Below are 19,949 nucleotides of genomic sequence, written 5' to 3' on the forward strand. Positions count from 1 at the left end.
CTAGAAATAAACAACATACAAAGGTAGTATGTTCCAAATCACACAATGTCCTTCGAATGATGAAGACCAGGCCGGAACCACATGTACCAAAGCATTGCTGGAGGAGAGCATGGACCCAAGTGCATCCCAGAGCACGTCATCGAACCTCACTGAGCCTCTGATTCCTAATACACAGAGGTGGGGTAACAGTACCTACCTCGTGATTATAAATTGAGAGGACTCTGCTTCTCACTGTGCAACTATTTATATAACCCATTATTAATATCACTCTAAGGGACTCCAAGAACCTATTCCAGTGCCCGCAGGGGGGCTTGGACACACTTGGAGGGCTGGCTTTTTCTCCATTGTATGTACAGGTGTAAGATAGTAGTCTCCGGGGACAGGGCTGAGCTAGACACTCCTCTGTGCCTGTGCTTCTCAGACTGCTGCAGAAGTACCCCTGATGGCAGAGGGGTGAAAACACATCCTACCTTGTTCTTCCATAAGACCACAAGGAAAGGATTTCTCGCCAGTGTCTAATTCTCATTTCTACTCTGTACTCCATAATCTCTGTTTGTTTGTTTTTAATTTTTTGATGTATTTATCTACTTACAACACATGATGAAGTTAACAATCCAAGTTGCTAGGCCATGAACTGCTGTGGCTTTGTGTCCCTTTTCTCCCCACCGTGGATTGAGAAACACGGCCCTTTGCATACTGGGAAACCAGGACTGATAAACCAGAGATGCGAATGAGTGAGCCAGAGCACACAATGATGAGGGCGAAATGGACCCGAATCAGTACACACCTATTTCCATAACCTCGTCTGGACCTCCTGTAGCATTACTGATAACTGCTTCCCTTTTAATCATCTTTTGATGGGAAATTGCCCTTTAGCTTTGGAGTGTGCTGCTTTTGTCAGAAACCTAACAGCCTGTGAAATGCTTTTACCACTCTTGCCCAAATGTCTGTTGACTTTATTTTTTGTCTTCACCTTTTTTGAAGTAGAGAGTATGGCTTTCCCAGAGCAATGTGTTAGCCTAGAACAAATTAGTTGTGGCATGAGGGATTTTTGTTTTGAAGTTGCCTGGAGGAAGATTTCTTTCTTTTTAACTCCCTGAGCCCCCATCACATTGCTGGCTGGAGTGTTCTGCTGGTGGGAGGTTCTCCCTAAGCAGACTTGAGAAATCGCTGCTGCCTGCTGGTTCAAACGCAATGCCATTCCTGTTCTCTCTTCTTCCCCCTCTGTCCCGGAAGGTGGCCTGCACCTGATCCTCTGTAATTCATATTGAAGTCTACAGGGGTCCTGGATTAAGTTGTGTTTAGAAATGCAAAGCAATTGCATTAATTTATACCTTAGGGAGACAGAGAGGGAAGGCGAAGCAGCCTAGGAAAACAGTGTTTGCAGAGTCCTTCGGGGGTGATGGGGTTTAAATTGCATGTATTCTAATACACTGAAGTCCTGGAGGCTGGAGCATATTCTAAATCCCACTGCACAGGCTAGTGAGGCCCTTGTGGGCCTGTTCTTGCAGTCAGGGGACTCTTTTTAAGGGATTTCTAATAAATTGTTTTTATGTGATTAAAGCGCTGGTAACCTTGAAACTCAGAGTTGCAAATCTCAACCTCTGTATGCGTGAGTAGTCTTCTCAAAGCAGCTGAGCTTTTGTCTCCTCTCCTCCTTTTACTTTAGAGGAGGCTCGTAAAGTCCCTTGAAGATCTTTGCTCACAGTATGATTTGACAGTCCGAAGCTCTACAGGCGATATCATCCAGTTCATTTACGGGGGAGATGGCTTAGATCCTGCAGCCATGGAGGGAAAAGATGAACCCTTGGAGTTTAAAAGAGTTCTGGACAACATCAAAGTAAGATTTAGCATTATATCTGTCAGTGTTTTCAAGGCCAGTTCTTTAGAATGGAGGTGCCCTTTGGCATAGCACACAGTTAATGCTGTCATATCTACCCAACCACTGAGTTAATATTTTTCTTTTTGTGTTCCTTTGCATAATTTCCCCCAAGTATTAAAGGAAAAATAGTTTCTCAATTTCAAAGTCTAGTTATTGGTAGTAATCAAATGCCAATAGAAGAGGGCTTTGTCTTCTTGTCTGGATCTAGTAAAGTGTAATAGAGACGCTGTTAAAGCCATGGGTGTGGAGAAGCAGGCACATTTCACACACTTTAACTGGGGGTATAATTTAGAACAATCTTTTTGAGAGGTAGCTGGACAACACTGATCTGAATTTAAATGTGGGTGCCTTTGACCAACATTTAAGTTCCACTTATAGGAATTTGCCCTACAAAAATGATCTAAATGTGCCAAGAATGTTCTTCCAGAATTGTTTATAGCAGACACAGACCATCAGTGGAGGACAGGTCAAATACAGACTGGTCCGTCCATTAGGGTGATGTGCAACCATTAAAACTTTAGGGGAAACCCCATGAACTTGGAGGTGGGGGAATATTTTCACTCTTGAAATTTTGGGCTCTTTTTAAAAAACAACAATTTGTGATTTTAGTGCAAATCTGGGGTGGGGTGAAGGTTGGGGAGAAATGGCATGATACCCACTGAATAGCCCACAAGCCTTTGTATAAGATGGAGTATCAGTTTATCCCGTTTTCACCTTCATATTAAAGGTAGAGTCTACAATTTGTTTTGGAAGAAAAAAAACATCACAGGTTGCTAAAAGCTCACTCTGAGTGAGGTCGTTTTGTCTCTTATAAATTCCTTCCTCCAATACTGCCCCCCACATCACTCTATTTCCTTTTGATACCCGAGGCCGTCTTCCCGTGCCAGAGCGAGCCTGCTCTCAGTAAGAATGAGCTGCTCCTGACCGCTGAGTCCATCACGAAGAAGAATGAGTTTCTCTGCTGCCAGGACAGCTTCCTGCAGGTGAGCTCCGCGGGGGCCATGCACCCAGCTCTGCTGTCCCCAAGGAATTATTTGCCAAGTGCCAGCAGTGCAGTTTATAAGCTGGGGGGGTGTTTATGTAAGAGTGTTTCTTGTTAAAAAATTTAAGACTGGCCCAGGCAGAATCTCAGCAGTCAACATAAAGAATTAATCTCATGTCTTTCTTAGTTTGTCTTTTGCGCAAGTGTTTCCCTGGTAGAAGAAAAATGCTTTAGTTAGAGAACTGATTTTTTTTTAACCCTGTCCCTGTCAACCCCCTACAACCCACTTTTTCATCCTGTGGGTCGTCTCCTTCCTCGGTGGTTCTGCATCCCAATCATTTGTAATAGTAGTAGCATTGTTTTAACGCCATTTATCGTGTCTTGTACAGTAAATGATGTCATAGCATTTACTTAATACCATTATCATTTTAAATTGTTTTTTTTCTTACTGTAACATGGGTTAGAAATGCACAGAGTCAGCCTTCCATTTTCTTCCAGGGACCTGTTACCTTGACATCCTCTTAAGGTTTTTTTGGTTCATTTTTATTTCACTGACCTGCTCCTTCCTGTTTATAATCATGGTTATGATCAAAAGTAGCGTGGCCAAAACAAAAAGCAAAAGGATACAGGAATCAATACCTGGTTCCCTTTGTGTACTGATTGGTGATTCAAATATAGCACAAATGTATCCCTTGAAGTATATCAAAAATAAAAATAGTAAAAACCGTAAATAAGAATGTTTTAGCTAAAAGCGCTTCACTCTGTTCTTTCACATGACAAGATGTGAAAGGTGAAAAAGAGACTCTTCCAGATCTTAATATATTTAAAATTAAGAGTCTGGCTAGGCTGAGTGCCTTTGTTTTGGTTTTGGTTTGGTTTTTTCATAGCTTTTTTTTTTCTTTTTTTTTTTTTTTCTTAAGTAACAAATGAGAAGTGTGATTTCATTTTTCTTCACGATTATATTTACTTATTTATGTTTCTGTTTCTCCTTGAAGACCTTAACTGAGACAGGCTATGAGAAATATAACGAGGTAATGTGCTTAACGTGCTGTGGCTGCCGGGCGTGGAGGAGTAGTTCTGCTGTACCCCAGCTGTCTGCCAGGCCCGGGGACCACAGATTTCTGTCCCGGTTCTGGCAAACAGGGCTTCCCTGTTCATCACCTTGGACTGGTCCTTTCTCGTCTTAGACGCGGTTTGACGGTAACCCCCTGACCAGCAGCACTTGTGGGTTCAGTGAGCACTTGTTCAGCCGTCCCCTCGTGCTGTACGCCCCACAGATCACAGGGACACAGAGGTGATTGAACATGTCCTCGCCCTCCAGTGGCTCACAATCTGGGCTCAGATTGATTTGCCAAGAGGGTCCGAAATCCACTGGCCAGAGCAGATTTTTCTGAGCTGCTGAAATGTTGTCCAGCCATGGCCCGTGTCAGAGCTGAGGAGACAGAGGCAGCTCCTGGGTGGTGCTGAGCCCTGGCCCTGCCAGAGGCCGACAGCTGTGCTCACAGACGCACTGTGGACTGAGTATGAGAGTTAGCTGCTGGTCAGTTGTGTGATTAACTGCCTGCCAGCTGCCGTGTTCTGAGTTCCTGTAGTATGCATGGGTTGGTCCAGCTGAATTCTTAGTAGCTTATTTCAGTTTTCATTTCCAAAAAGTGAGCTTTTTTCCTTTTAACCTAACTTCCAGAATATCTGCCCTAACTCTTGTGTAAGGGAAGCCATTCCTTTCAGCAACGCCACCAGAAGCATGTCCACGTGGGTGGCAGCTGAAAACTGTCCTTTCCAGCACCTGAGCTGGGGAATGGTTTGAGGTGTGTGCTCTTGACTGCTCATGTGTGCGGAGTTTCTCACAGATGAAAACCCCCTGGTCTGCTTGACCTTGGGCTCTGGCAATCGAATGGCAACATCTGGTTAGCCTGTGCCTTGAACACCTGGCAATCGAATGGCAACATCTGGTTCAAGAGGGCTTTCAGAAGTTCGCCCTAAAGGACACAACCACAGCTAGACAAGTAGGCTCAGGGAGGACGTCACCCATGTAAAGGAGGCTCTTAATACTGAATAATACAGGGGAAAAATTAAGTGGAAGTGGGTATTATCGCTTTTGAAGATTCACAGTTTTAGGCAGAGCCACACCAGGAGAGATTGTCCCACTGCCCTCTCCAGCTCTAATTTCCACCTGTGGTTTGTAATAACTAACTGTATCTGAAAACGTGGCCTCAAACCTGTAATTAATAAGTAAGCCTGGAGAGTTTCTCTTTAAAGAGTCTCTTGAGAATTTTCAAGTTCTTGTAAATTAGTAAAAGTCCTTTCTTAAATAAAAGTCTTTTCTGCATAGAATGATGGCTGAGCGGCATGGTAACCCTCCACGTATTTCCACGCTTTGTCAATGAGGAGAGTTGACCAACAAGGACAGTCATGGGAAACCTGTGTTCATGAGCAAGGGGGAGCCAAGATGTGGTGGATTCCACCCACGTAGCCCCCTGATCACCTGGGCTCCTAGGAGACAGACTGAAATGCCCAGTGGGCAAAGATGACATTGCAGAAAACCCCTGCCCTGAGAGCAGACTGTGGAGAAGGCATTTGACTTTGTAGAGGGGCCTCTTGTCTTGGCCAAGCCCCTGACCTTATTCAGCCCGATTGGCCTGTGCTCTAGAGCAATGGGGCCAGTGCCCTGCCGCCCCACAGGGAGAGCTTGCCAGGCTGGGCAGCAGCTGACGAAGAAGAGCTTGTGAACATGGACCATGTGGACCTCAGAAGTTTTAGTGGTTTGCTTTTAGCAAAGATAGTAATTAGAAATTGCTCGTTAGTCTATGGGAGGCTAAAGAGATTTATTTTTGCAGTGTTAGGATAAAACCTGGCTAGTTAAGTGTTAAGCTCTCTGTAGGTGCCTTATGGCAGCAAGCAGTCCCCAACCTTTTCAGCACCAGGGAGCGGTTTCGTGGAAGACAGTTTTTCCATGAACGGAGGTGGGGAGGTTCAGGCAGTAATGCGAGCGACGGGGGGGCAGCAGATGAAGCATCGCTCGCTCGCCCGCCCGCCCGCCGCTCACCTCCTGCTGGGCGGCCCGGTTCCTAACAGGCCGCGGGCTGGTAGCGGTCCGTGGCCCAAGGGTCGGGGACCCCTGCGTTAGAGGAGTTTGTTTTTGCAAAAGTGGGCTTCTGTTCAGTCTACTTTTTGAAACATTTGTTTCAGACAAAACTTGTGATGTTTTCAACTATGTGATATAGATTGAGCAGACTCTGGGCAGGCATGCTGGTCTTCCTGGGGCCCCTCAGCCGGCCTCGGAATCAAGAATCAAGACCTCATGAGGCTTTGCAGCCACTACAGCATGCATCCAGTCCTCGGGCCCGCCCACTGGTCCGTCCGGGTGTGTGGATCCGCCCTCAGCCTGCCGCGCGGAGCAGCTGGACGCCTGTAGTTGGCCAGAGTGCCCGCACAATTTGTCCGAAACCACTGAGGGGAATTATATTCCCCTGAGGGCTGCTGAGGGGAAGTGCAGTCTCTCCACCCTTTCCCATACTCTCAAAAACGCCCCTGGATCAAACCAGAGCGGCTGATGAGCAGCCTGGGAAGGACACTGCTACTGCACCGGGTGTGCCCCCAGCTCACCTGAGAAGTGCTCTAAGAGTCAGTCCCACGCTGCTGGCCCCCTGGCAGCAGGACATGGATGGGTGTGCTTCGTGAAAGCGTACCATACCCTCCGTGAGAACTCCCCGAGAGGACCTGCTAGCTGATCCTGGTTCTAGGAGTGACCTTGAGGCTGGGTTTATTTCACAGACACACTATAAATTGTAAAGCAGATGGGTTTTCCCCTCAGAGCAGTTTCCAGAAAACTTAGGCCTGTCGTCTCTAGCCGTGCCCTATGGATCCTCCACATGGTGTGCTTTTCCCCTTTTTCTTGCTCCATTTTGTCATCGTCCCGGGACGTAGAGTGCTGTTCTTAAATACAGTGGGAACAGCAGATATGCCGATGTTTCATTTCCAGCTTGGAGAGTGGTTTCCTGGAGACCTTACAAAGTTCTGACTGTGTGGGGGAAGGGAGCATGATGGGGGAACCAGTGCAGAGCTGAGGGTCAGAGACAAAGCTGGGACTTGGGAGTGTTTCCTTTGAAATGAAGGCAAGTGTTTGAAATGTACATACTGTCTACAAAACCATACTTCGTAGTATTTAAATTGACCAGCACAACTGCAGAAGAAACCTCAAAAAGTTATCAGTCTAGAGACTAAAAGTACAAGTGGTTCAATTGTACTTACTCTGGGCTGCGTGAATGTGGGCAGCAGGGTGTGCCAGGGGAGAGAAGAGAAGGCAGCAAGTGGGAAGGGCTATCCTGCCATCACGCTATACATATGAAGCATCATCAGAGTAAAAAGGCCTTAGAAACACTAAACCAATGAACGATGTGTCCAGGGTGTGGATGGTGTGTCGTGTTCCTTGGAAAAACATTTTGTAATAGAACCTGTATCCATTTCGTACCCTTTACAGTGTCATATTTAGCTGCCACTAAAATAGGATGGACTCGTCACGTTACTGAAGTTTACAAAACGAATCATGTCATCCAGATTGCTGAGAAATATGTATCTGATGTTTGTTGTGTAATCTTTCAGGAGATAAAAAAATTTATTAAGGAGGTTTCTGAGAAGATCAAGAAAACCCGAGATAAATATGGCATCAACGATAACGGCACAACAGAGGTAACGGCCCTCCCAGATGTGTCAGGACATGGAGGTATTTTCCATTGCTGCCAGCCCTGACTCATACTTGGCTTTTTTCCTTCCAGCCCCGGGTGCTGTACCAGTTGGACCGGATCACCCCCACCCAAATAGAAAAGTTTCTGGAGACGTGTAGGGACAAGTACATGAGGTAAGGATGCTAACTGTCTTAGACTGCCAGGCAGTCACGTGGGTCTCTTGTATGCTTCCTGTTTCCCCAGGAAACAAAATCATGCGCCCACACCGCTTACTGACTGCCAGCATTGAGCAGGTTCTGTCACCTCTTCCCTAGGGACTCCAGTGGGTAGACAGGCTGGGTGCTCCAAGAGTGGAAATAATTGCAAAGAAATTTCCTACTGCCCTCTCCCCACAGAGAAACTACCGATATATTTGGCAATTGCCAGCTGCTCTGTCCACCTTCAGTACCATTTGTTAGCAGAGCTCTTAGATCTTCTCCAGTCATCCCGCTGACCACCAGTAGCCACGCAGTATTCACTGTCATCATCGGACCCCTCTGAGCATCACGTCCCCTCATCTGCACCTGTAACTGATTTGTGCCGGGTTCTTCCTCGATCACAAGCCTAGCCTGGGTCCTTGCCAATTCCTTCCTGGCCCTGATGGCATCTGTATTTTTTCTGTTGAAAGGAGATAATCAGAAGCCTCCCCAGCAGTTTTTGGTTTTGTCTTTTTTGGCCCCTTTTTTTTTCCCCCCTTGCATCGTGAGTGTTGCAGGATCTTACTTCCAGTTCCCCAACCAGGGATTGAACCTGGGCCCACCCGGGCCCTGGCAGTGAAAGTTTGGAGTCCTAACCACTGGACTGCCAGGGAATTCCCTGGTTTTGTCTTTTTAATTGAAGTATAGTTGATCTACAACACTGTGCAAGTTCCAGGTGCACAACATAGCGATTCGATATTTCTATATATTGCAAAAGGATCACCACGATAAGCCTAGTTACCATCTGCCACCATACAAAGATATTACATCATTATTGTCTATATTTCCCACGCTGTACATTTCACCCCCGTCTCCTTAGCAGTTTTACTGGACTTTTCATCCCTACCTTGTCCTTTCAGGGCACAGATGGAGCCAGGTTCTGCGGTGGGCGCACTCTGTGCCCAGAGCATTGGTGAGCCGGGCACCCAGATGACCCTGAAGACTTTCCACTTCGCGGGCGTGGCCTCCATGAACATCACCCTGGGTGTGCCCCGCATCAAAGAGATCATCAACGCTTCCAAAGCCATCAGGTGCCCGCATCCGTGTCCCTCTTGTTCTCACACTCACCTTTCATGATCCTTGAGAAACAGTGTTTCTCTTGGGGGGGTGTGTGTGTGTGTGTGTGTGTGTGTGTGTGTGTGTGTGTGAGAGAGAGAGAGAGAGAGAGAGAGATGCTAGCGGGCAGTTTCTCAAACTCCAGAGTGATGCGTGCTTGTGTTAATCATATCTTGCCTTTTAAAAAACCCAAACTGGAAAAAAATAAGTCCAAACTGGATAGAGTCAAAATTGATGCAATGGTTCTTTATGGCCACAAGTCACATGAAAGAGAGAAACCTAAAAAAAATGCCTGGAAAAATTGGAACCATGTGTCAGTGTAGATTTCATCCTTTTGATGTCATTATTCGCAGCCTCACTAGGCCTGACTGACGTGTCTACCGCTTGAGCTATGGTCATATGCTGTGACACACTCCCTGTCCGCCCACACCCCTGCCCCGGTGATTTCATGATAGGATTTGTGGGTGATGTGAGACTAGGAAAGATAGAAATACCTTATGGCGCATTCAGTGACAAAATCACGTTTCACCTCTGATCCGAGTCTAACGAAATGACAGTATAACATTAAATGAAAGAAAGCTGTACCTGGTTCTAGAACAGCACCTGTAGACGTCCAGGGTGGCAGGAGTTCTGCCTACGTCCACTAGGTTGGTCAGATCTCCCAGGAATGTGCGTTCGGGGGATGCCGTCCAGGACAGCGAGGATGGAAGCTCCTAGCTGGTGGTTGGAGGAGCTGGAGGTGTCCTGAAGAGGGGATTGTAAGGGTGGCGGTGGAAGTGGAGGAACCTGCAGTACACGAAGGGTCAGTTTACTCAGGGAACAGAACTGAAATAGCTACTCATTAGGACCAAAGAGGAAAAGGTAGGTTCGCTTGGCCAGGAAGAATGTTGTGAAAGTCACTCAGTGACTGATCGAGTGGGCTGCCTCACGAGCACGTGTATGTGAAGCCCTCAGTGGCATGCCTGACTCCAGTAAGCGCTCAGTAAATTGCAGTCGCTGTTAACGTGACGACTGCAAGTGGTACCCGGGCTTAACAAAGCGGTGGTCTTCAAACAGCCTCATTCCTTGTGCTGTCATCATTTGCCCTTCCTTGCCACAGCACTCCAATCATCACAGCACAGCTGGACAAGGACGACGATGCAGATTACGCTCGCCTCGTGAAAGGGAGAATTGAGAAGACCCTCTTGGGAGAGGTAAGAAGAAATCCCTCTTAATAATAAGAAAACCAAACCAGCAGCATTGCCAGTAAGCGTAAGAACCACTTGTAGTGCATTTACTAGTCAGTGTGTCCACACTGCTCTGTATCCTTAAAAAAACAGAGTGAGCCTTGTATGCTCTGAGGGAAGGGAAAGTGACTGATGAACATTCTGATTTTTTGACACCACAGATTTCAGAGTATATTGAAGAAGTGTTTCTTCCTGACGATTGCTTTATTCTCGTCAAGCTCTCCCTGGAACGGATCAGACTTCTGAGGCTGGAAGTGAGTCATGTAATTAAATGCGTGGAGGAAGTCATCCTCTTTTAGCCCCAAGATAGGCGCTGATAAACTAGGGCAAGAGCTATGCAAGGCACAGGAAACCCTGCAGAGGCTTTCACTCAGTGTCTGTTCTGTGAGTCTGTTGTACCTTCACATTTTCTCTCTACACCTGACCCCGGCACAGACATTGCCACCCAGGGGCACACAGGAAATCAGTGGAGGTTTTGTGCAGGCCATAATACCCATTTGCTGTGATAACAGCATTACAGCATCTGGAAGGACTGTAGTGCCAGCTGTGTCTTACTCACCTGTGGGCCCCCAGCACAGTACCTGGCTGGCTCAGGAGATGTTTTTGGGTGCGTGGATTGACCTGGCTTAATTATCGTTGGTGTTTATGCACAGGTAGCAATGGCAAAAAAAGGGTTGGGGGGTGGGGATCTACTCTTTAATGAATAAGGCAGAGGTATACATTACGGTACATAAATACACAGTATATCTCCGGTATTAAAATATCGTGGTGTGGAGAGAGATCGGGGGGAAAATGACTGAAAAGGCTTCTTAGAGGGGCAACGATGCAAAAAGACCAAGAAACACTGGAACCGCAGCCTCCACACCCTGCTAGTAATGTCCTGGGCGTGCGGTCCCTCACAGGTGAACGCTGAGACGGTGAGGTATTCCATCTGCATGTCCAAGCTCCGCGTGAAGCCTGGCGACGTGGCCGTGCATGGTGAGGCTGTGGTGTGTGTCACCCCCCGAGAGAACAGCAAGAGCTCCATGTACTACGTGCTGCAGTTTCTGAAAGAGGATCTCCCCAAGGTGAGACACAGGTCACCTCTCCAGGACCGCGTCTGGCCTAATACCTGGAGAGGCGTAAAGGGAGGGACCGCGCTCACCTCTGACCTGAAGAGCCAGGTGTCAGGAAGCCACAAGGGCGTTGTCACTGCTGAGACCGAGGGTGGCGCCCTGTTTCTTCGTTTCTTTGCTGCACCCCTAAGGAGTCAGGCAGGTTCCGATTTCCTTCTTAGCACTGCCACACCAACTCTGCCTGTTCGGTTTCTCTTTGTTCTTTCATAAAACTGGTGGTGGAAGGGGGCATGGTCCCCTGAGCTTCTGCTTTCCCCCAACCACTAGAACAGCACACAGGCACTCCCAAGTTTGGCATGTTGCTGACAATCACCACTGAAAATGGGGTGATCAAGGTCACAGACCCAGGCCATGACGTTCCCAGTTCTCACAGCCACTGTGGTTTCCCAGGCTCCCGGGTGGGTGGGGGCCGTAGGCACTGTGGGGTCTGGAGACTTACCTGTCTGTGAGTCCAGGTGGTGGTGCAGGGCATCCCGGAGGTGTCCCGAGCTGTCATCCACATCGACGAGCAGAGCGGAAAGGAGAAGTACAAGCTCCTGGTGGAGGGTGATAACCTGCGGGCAGTCATGGCCACCCACGGTGTGAAGGGCACCCGAACTACCTCTAACAACACATATGAGGTACTGCTTCCGGCCAGGGGCACCTTGCCGTCGTCCCGTCTCCCTCCTGGCACGCTCCTCCGACCCTGCCGTTTGCTCTCGGTCTGCACTCCCATCTCTGGGGAAGCGCATGGGGTGCCGGGAGCTGCAGGGTAGAGGAGGACGTGGCTGCCTCTGCTCATCCTAGCCCTCCGCAGGTGGAGAAAACCCTGGGCATCGAAGCTGCCCGGACGACTATCATCAACGAAATCCAGTACACGATGGTCAACCACGGCATGAGCATCGACCGGCGGCACGTGATGCTGCTCTCCGACCTCATGACCTACAAGGTTCGTGGGGGCCTGGCAGCCAGGCGTCGCAAACCCAGTCTCGGGAGCACGAAGCTTGTAGGACACATAGCGTGCCCAACTGTGATGACCACCGTTACCCAAGACCGAAGTACAGTGGTCAGGTTTGGGTGTACTGGTAAAATTCCAGCGTGAAAATTTCAACCTCATGGCAGGAGGCAGAGCATGGTTTTTGTCCTTTTTAGAAATTTTATCCTAAAAGAAAACTAGCCATTGCCAAAAGCCCAAGGATTCCATGGCAAACTGAGGTTTATTCCCTGTTAAACCCATTCATCACGCTTCTTCTGTAGCCATTTCCAGGTTAAAGAACAAGTTAACATAATCTGAGGGGGGAACTGAGGTTGGTATTTTTGGCCGTGCTGGGTCTTCGTTGCTGCGCGCGGCTTTCTCTAGTTGCGGCGAGTGCAGGCTACTCTTTGTTGTGGTGTGCGCGCTTCTCATTGCGGTGGCTTCTCTTGTTGGGGAGCACGGGCTCTAGGCACGTGGGCTCAGTAGTTGTGGCTCACGGGCTCTAGAGCACAGGCTCAGTAATTGTGGCGCACGGGCTTAGTTGCTCCGCGGCATGTGGGATCTTCCCGGACCAGGGCTTGAACCCGTGTCCCCTGCGTCGGCAAGCGGATTCTTAACCACTGCACCACCAGGGAGGTCCCAAGCATATCATTTTTATTCTGGCTTTTTTCTAACATTATAAATGTTTTCCATGTTGTTTCATAGTTTTATAAATACACTTTTTTAATGATGGCACAACATACCTTTAAATGAAAGCACCTAAATTTACATAACTCTTTTTCTACCTTGAGGCTTTTAAATTATTTGAGTTTTGAGTTCTTTGAACCATAAGAAACATCTTCAGAAGTACTGCCTTTTTAAAAGTTAGATTCTTAATTCTACTTTTCAGGGATTTTTTTTTTTGACCGTGCTGTGCAGCTTGCAGGATCTTAGTTCCCCAACCAGGGATTGAACCCAGACCCTCAGCAGTGAAAGTGCAGAGTCCTAACCACTGGACCGCCAGGGAATTCCCTACTTTTCAGTTCTTTTTTTAATTAATTTTTATTGGAGTATAGTTGATTTACAATGTTTTGTTAGTTTCTGCTGTACAGCAAAGTGAGTCAGTTATACATATACATATATCCACTCTTTACTTCTCAGTTGTTAATTCTTTGTTCCAATGGCACCCGGCTGTGAGTGTAAGGATCAGTGTTGTCAGTGGCTGATGGCCTCAGAGGGACACAGGTGGGACAGATAGTTGTTAGGATCCTATTTAAACCTGAGATTGTGACTTGCGGCTCTGCTGATTTTTGCTGCTTCTGTTGAGGGAAGGCGGGGCATGCATTTTGTAAGTGGCATGAGTACCACTCTGGCTCTCTCTCCCGTGGCGCAGGGTGAAGTCCTGGGCATTACTAGGTTTGGCCTGGCCAAGATGAAGGAGAGCGTGCTGATGCTGGCCTCCTTTGAGAAGACAGCCGACCACCTCTTTGACGCCGCCTACTTCGGGCAGAAGGACTCCGTGTGTGGTAGGTTTGGTGTTCGTAGCAGCCTCCCCAGAGGCCTTTGTTGATGCAGCTTAGATCGTGGGCGGGGCTTCTCAGGAGGTGGAGAAACTGAGCAGGCAGAGCTTTTACTTAAGAATAAAGTCACAGATCATGGAATTGGAACTGACCTATCTTTTATCTCCAAAGCCTGACTGTGGCAGCCTGCATCCCTCACATTTGTAGAAGGCTTCTCTGTCAGTACAGAGAAAAGATCGCCGCTGGGCATGTAGGAATTTTCTAGTCCTCAGAATTACAGTCGGCCACTCTGACCCTGCGCCAGGCACCCGCTGTCCTGACTTCCTGAGCAAGGCACCCAGCATGCCTGCGCCAGGCACCTTGTATGGCGTCACGGCACATCAGTGAGGCGCAGGTATCAAACCCTTTCTCGGTGAGAAGACCAAGGGAACTGACTCGCTTGTTGTTAGCGTCTTGCCCTGCCCTAGCCTCCTCTCCCACCACACAGCGCCTCTCTGACGGGCCTGGGGGAGAGGGAGCACGAGTTGCAGTTGTCACAGCAGATCCCCGCCCACCCGGAGTGGCCACTTTGCTCTAGACTTTCTCATGCTGCAGCAAGACCCTGTGGCCTGAGGTGGGAGTTTGTGAGGGCCTGGGGCTCCAACAGCGACGCCAGGCCTGGCCTTCGTCCCCGCCGCCAGAGCTCTGCTTCCTAGTGGCCATTTCGCCTCTCACCTCCTTGTGTGGATTGGCCACCCAAGACAACGGTCAGGTGGGGCCCCAGTCGGTATATGCCTATTTTTTGCTCCTGAGATTAACTCTTTCTTTCCCAAGGGTCACAGGTTGCAGATAGAGGGAAAGAGAAATTACATGATTCTTTAAGATAATGAAAGGTAAAAGGAAAGAAAAGGGAGCAGAGATTGGGGCAGGAGAAGGGCAAGGCCAAGGCAAAAGTAAGAGCGAGTCTGCTTGACAGCAGGGCTAAGACCCAGCTCCCCAGCTCTACCACCAGGACGCTGGGCCTGGTCTTTGCTGCTGCCCTGCTGTGGCCCCGCCCACCGCCCCTTCTCCACCACTGACCCCTCTGGGCATCTAGTGTGGTCACCCTACCCCAACTTTGAAATCTCCTGGTCCTTTATATGTTGTAACTCAATGTCAGCCCTTACTACGTGCTGGTTTTTAGTTTGGTTGTTTGCCTCTCTGGTGCCCTGATAGCACAAAGCCCAGAACATAGCAGGTACACACTTGCTTGTTGTAAAACCAGAAGCCTGACGCAGAGCCCAACATTTAGGTATTAAAAATCTGAAAAGGAGCTTTGAGAATCTGCACTGTCACCTTACTCCTGTCACTCTACGAGGGCCCTGCCTTCTGAGTGTTTCTGATTCAGGCTGTGGACTCCGAGGTTGGGGTTCTGTTAAGCCGCGGTGACCCCTGGGCCCAGGGAACAAGTCTCTGCTGCTGTCTCCAGGGGGATGGGCATCTGCTTACTATGATCCCATTTGCTTGTCTCCTGGGCCCTAAGTTAAGGAAGCGCTGGGTGGCAAACTTGGGGTTTCCTGAGTGTCATTCAGTATATCCCTGCTGTCTGAGTGTAGTGCTCACGAAGGTGAGGCCCACACGGTGCCTTTGGCTCAGATGGAGAGACCTCTGAGCCAGCAGTGGGGCTGTGGGCGGGCACTGCCCTTCGCTGGAATTCCCCCAACCCGTCCAGGAGCGCCATGCCATGCCTTCAGCATCTATAGATGAGGCGTGAAGCGAGCAGCCCAGATTCAGTCCGTCGATGTGTAGTGGGGCTGGGACTCCGAGCCCAGTTTCTGACTCCCAAGTCAGTAGTCCCTCTGTCCTGAAAACCTACCCGTGTGTCGAGAAGCTCTCTAACCTCCTTTCTGGTTGGTTTCAGGGGTGTCTGAATGCATCATCATGGGGATCCCCATGAACATTGGAACCGGGCTCTTCAAGCTGCTCCACAAGGCTGACAGGGACCCAAGCCCTCCCAGGAGGCCCCTGATCTTCGACACAAGCGAATTCCACATCCCCCTTGTCACATAGTCCAGGGAAGAGGGGACCGTTCCTGACCTCGGCTCCTTGTCGTCTGGAAAGGGGCTGGAGGCCAGCAGCTGACTCGTGAGCTTTGTGCTCCCCAGGACCGAGGCCCTGCCATCCCCACCATGCTGGCAGTCAGAGAAGGCCCCCGGCATCCTAGGAGCAACTCACCCAGTGACCCAGACCACAGCACAGTGCTTGCTGGGGAGAACCGGGATTTGTCTGTTTGTTTGCAACCTAATTAATCTAGGGACAGCTCAGCACCTCCTGCCCACTCCACCTCCCTGGACTTGCAAGGAGCCCCCAGCCCAGCATCTTTGCTCGTTCCCACCTCACCTGTCCCTGCATCCACTCAGAGAGGTGTCCCACCCTGATCGGGAGCCAGGTCTAAGCCGCAGGGCCAGGGCACATTCTCAGTTCTTCCGTTCCGCAGTCATGCTGCAATCTCCAGGTGTGACATACTAATGTAAATATTGTTACTATTATTTATTTGTCCACTTTGAAGAATTTGGAGTTTTTATTGTTATTTTGGTTTTCCTTTTGAAACCAAGAAGCTATAGAAACCAAGAAAGCCAGCTTTGAAGCGTCACTGGAAAAACTGGTTAAGCAAATGGGACCGTGTAGGATTTGTAACTGAGCTGAAACTGTCGTGAGGCCGCGCTGCTCTGAAACATCTTTTGCAGACCTCCCAGCTACCCTCTTTTTGTCTACTTCCTACCCCCATAGTCGGGGCTGAACCTCATGACAAGAGGCAAACCCATCCTTCATGGCCTGGAGACGCCTCCCTGGAGTGCGGGGCCTGCTGAGGTGGGGACTGTCGTGTACACAGAGAGGAGGAGTGAGGCTGGTCCAGGCCCACACACCACCTGCACGGCATCCACACCCTCCTGCGGAATCTGCATGTGTGCCCTGCCACCTGCGGCCGAAGAGCACGCAGGGCAGTTGCAGAGCTGGGGGCCTAGAAGGTGTCCCAGGGGAGTGGCGGGGGAGGGTCCTCCCGGAGGGTGCAAGCAGACACCAGCTCTCGGGGCTGAAGCGGTCACCCAGACAGGAAGGGCGAAGGCCTGCACAGGGGTGGGTGCCAGCTAGGGTTGGGGACGTGCCCCAGGTGGCACAGCAGGCTCCTCGAAGAGGAGATCTGCGGCAGTAGAAAGCACACGTCGGGCTATGAGGAGAGAACCAACCGGGCATCCCGGGAAAACCTATGTTTAACTGCCTGCTTGGGCTTCTGCCAGTGACTGCACCATCAAGGGTGGGTTTTTCAAGGCTTATGAGAGGGTTTTGTGCAACATAGGAAAGAAATGTGTGTAGCTTGTCTTCCAGAGAGCACAGGGGTTTGCTTCTGGAGATGGTGGTTCTTTGTGCTGAATTTGCTCCTGGGGATTGGCCCAGGGCCACGGAGAAGGAACTGTGGCAGCTGCAGATCTACTCCCTCTGGAGAACGCTCCATGGATCCTGTCCTCCTTCCTTCCCTGCCCAGAGCCAAGTTTATCGCTCTGGCTCTTCCTTCCCTCCCATGAGGCCTTGGAAAAGCAAGGCTGCTTGGTTGGAAGTGAGACGATAGTGAAAAGTGGGGCTTTGACCCTGCTTTCTGGCTCCGTGCACTTGAGAAGGAAGGTCTACTTCTGAAATGACAGCCTGTTCATCTCAGTGTATCAAGCCACTGGAAGAAACAACAGCACAAACCAAAGAGATGGGCATCTGTTGAGCAAGAAGATGGTTTGGATAATTAAAGAGATGGATGTGGTAAAAGAAAAAGTAGAGGAGAGTCAAAGAATTCAAGCAGTATAATGTACTTACCTTCTTTGGTCATTCCCTAGTTGACTCCCCAGGTTCTGAGTTAATGCCACTAAGGCACTTAGCGTAACCCTTGGTTCTTGGGTCTGTGTTTGGGATGAGTGCTTTCCCTCCCATACTGACGTGATTTTGAGTTAGGAATTCCTGACCTGAGTGACTTTTCGTCAATGCTCAGGCTTAAATTCTGTTAAAATTAGTTTGATCCCCACGCCCATGAGGTTAACCTACAGACTTCTCTTAGGGTGCCAGTGATGTGGAAAAAGGCCATTTTTCACATTCAGCCCCCCCCCCCCCCACATCTCTGAACTAAGATGGCCTGATTGAAGACAAAGTGTTGAGTGCATTAACACGCTTACTCAGGGTTGCCCCATGAAGCCTCACCACGGACTCTGCTTCTCTCACCCAACCTGCCAAGAGCCACAGAGCCACATGGCTGGCTTCCTGAAAACTCACCTGGGAAGTAAGCCGCAGGCCTGATCAGATCCAGGACTGCTGGAATCCACGCAAGGGCCAGGGAGGGTGGAATTGGGTGGCGGGAGGGAACACCAGCGCCCACCTTGCTCTGTGTGACACATACGTGAAGTGGGGGGGAGGGACCGTGGCATCCATGTGCTGCTGTGAGGAATAAAGGCGGCACTGGGACTTCCCTGGCAGTCCAGTAGTTAGGACTCTGCGCTTTCCATTGCAGGGGGCACGGGTTCCATCCCTGGTCGGGGAACTAAGATCCCACATGCCACCCGTTGTGGGTGGCCAAAAAAATGTTTTTAAATAAAAAAATAAAGGCAGCACCGCCAGGAGCCTCCTCCTGCCTCGGCGAGCACTCCCTGACTCCCTGCGTGACACCTGTAATTGCAGTGGCTGCAGGCCCGGGGTCGGGTTCAGAGCAGCACGCGGTTCCGGGAAGGGGCACACCCCCAGTGAGGAGTGAGATACCCTCGTGGTGCTGCCAGCCCTGCTGGGCCCATAGGCAGCGCTGGCCAGTAAACCCTACTCCAGGTTCCCCACTGTGCATCCCAGGGGTGGGAGTTAAAATTCTCCCTAATGTGATCATCCGCCCTGCCCTGGCCTCGGGCTTTGTGCAAGCACCGAACTCAAACACCAGATAGCAGTGTGTTCTCAAGAGTGAGCTCAATAGAATGTTAGGGTTTTATTCTGGCCTATTTGGAAGAAATAAGAAAAACACATTTAAATTCCGTCTCATCCATTAGCAGACACATGTTTCTGACTGGTGATCTGTCCAGTTCTTGACCCTTTTTCCATCCTTCGTACCCGGGGATCAAAAGAGCGACTGACTCAGTTACGGTCCCCACCCCCTACCCCCTCATTCTCCCCGCTTTGTTCAGGACTTTGGGGGCGGAAGAGACATTCTGGAGTCTTTCAGAGTCTGTGTCAGAGTTAAGTAAATTACAGTGCTGTGTTTCTATTTCAGGGTTTATCCATTTGTATTCACATTGATTCATGTCTGATTGAATCTGACACTATGGAATGATGATTTTTCTTGAATTTTTGTTGTCTCTTGGCAGAACTCTCTTTTTCTACCAAAACTCAAAAGAAGAAAACTTGTTATACAAAAAAGTGTAGCAGTTCATCCCTGTGGGTTGTGAAACAGGGTGACTGGGATACATGTGAGCTGTAACTCCCAAGATAATTAATGTTCCCGCCACAAGCCTGCCTCTAGAGGTAAGCAGTGAGCACCCAGCGCTCCCCCCGCCACCAGTGTAGCTAATTCAAACCCAGTGGGACGCAGCAAAGTGACCCCCACACCCGTGCCCTGGAGATGCCACCTGGCCAGGATCAGGTGTCTAGCTTAACTGTTCTTTCTTTCATTCGACTAGTAAAGGCCTGCTATGTCCAGAGTCTTGTCATAGGTACTAAAAGTACAGCAGTAGACAAAACAGCTAAATCTGATACTAATGCATCTAAAAAGAATTCTTCAGCAGAAGGGGGTGGAGCAAACTTGATAAAAATGTGTCCAGCACAGAGTAGGGTTAAAGCTGCAAAATTCCATATGACCTAGCAACCCCACTACTGGGCATATATCTAGAGAAAACCATAGTTCAAAATGATATATGCTCCCCAATGTCCATTGCAGCACTATTTACAATAGCCAGGACATGGAAACAACCTAAATGTCCATCAACAGATGAATGGATAAAGAAAATGGGGTGCCTATACACAATGGAATATTACTCAGCCATAAAAATGAATGAAGTTGTGCAATTTGCAGAGACGTGGATGGACCTAGAGACTGTCATACAGAGTGAAGTAAGAAAATTATCGTATATTAATGCATATATGTGGAATCTAGAAAAATGGTAAAGATCTTATTTGCAAAGCAGAAACAGATGTAGAGAAGGGGGTGTGGGATGAATTGGGAGATTGGGATTGACATATATACACTATTGATAACTACGTATAAAATAGATAACTAATGAGAATCTACTGTATAACACAGGGAACTCTACTCGGTGCTCTGTGGTGACCTAAATGGGAA

The 19,949-nt window shown here is 49.1% G+C and overlaps 1 protein-coding gene across 1 annotated transcript in view; it reads left to right on the forward strand.

The window, feature by feature from the left end:
- POLR3A (RNA polymerase III subunit A) overlaps positions 1–16,207 on the forward strand; it is a 50,026-nt gene extending 33,819 nt beyond the window's left edge. Inside the window, exons 20-31 of the mRNA XM_061180148.1 lie at positions 1,670–1,840; positions 2,752–2,865; positions 7,467–7,553; positions 7,640–7,722; positions 8,646–8,816; positions 9,941–10,034; positions 10,229–10,321; positions 10,970–11,134; positions 11,638–11,802; positions 11,979–12,110; positions 13,510–13,642; positions 15,516–16,207. Coding sequence (XP_061036131.1) covers positions 1,670–1,840; positions 2,752–2,865; positions 7,467–7,553; positions 7,640–7,722; positions 8,646–8,816; positions 9,941–10,034; positions 10,229–10,321; positions 10,970–11,134; positions 11,638–11,802; positions 11,979–12,110; positions 13,510–13,642; positions 15,516–15,664 — 1,557 coding nt within the window. The 3' untranslated portion in view covers positions 15,665–16,207. The remainder of the gene's footprint in view (positions 1–1,669; positions 1,841–2,751; positions 2,866–7,466; positions 7,554–7,639; positions 7,723–8,645; positions 8,817–9,940; positions 10,035–10,228; positions 10,322–10,969; positions 11,135–11,637; positions 11,803–11,978; positions 12,111–13,509; positions 13,643–15,515) is intronic.
- The last annotated feature ends 3,742 nt before the right edge of the window (positions 16,208–19,949 follow it).

This window comes from Eubalaena glacialis, chromosome 1, assembly GCF_028564815.1.
Source record: "Eubalaena glacialis isolate mEubGla1 chromosome 1, mEubGla1.1.hap2.+ XY, whole genome shotgun sequence".
In the NCBI taxonomy this organism is placed as follows: domain Eukaryota; kingdom Metazoa; phylum Chordata; class Mammalia; order Artiodactyla; family Balaenidae; genus Eubalaena; species Eubalaena glacialis.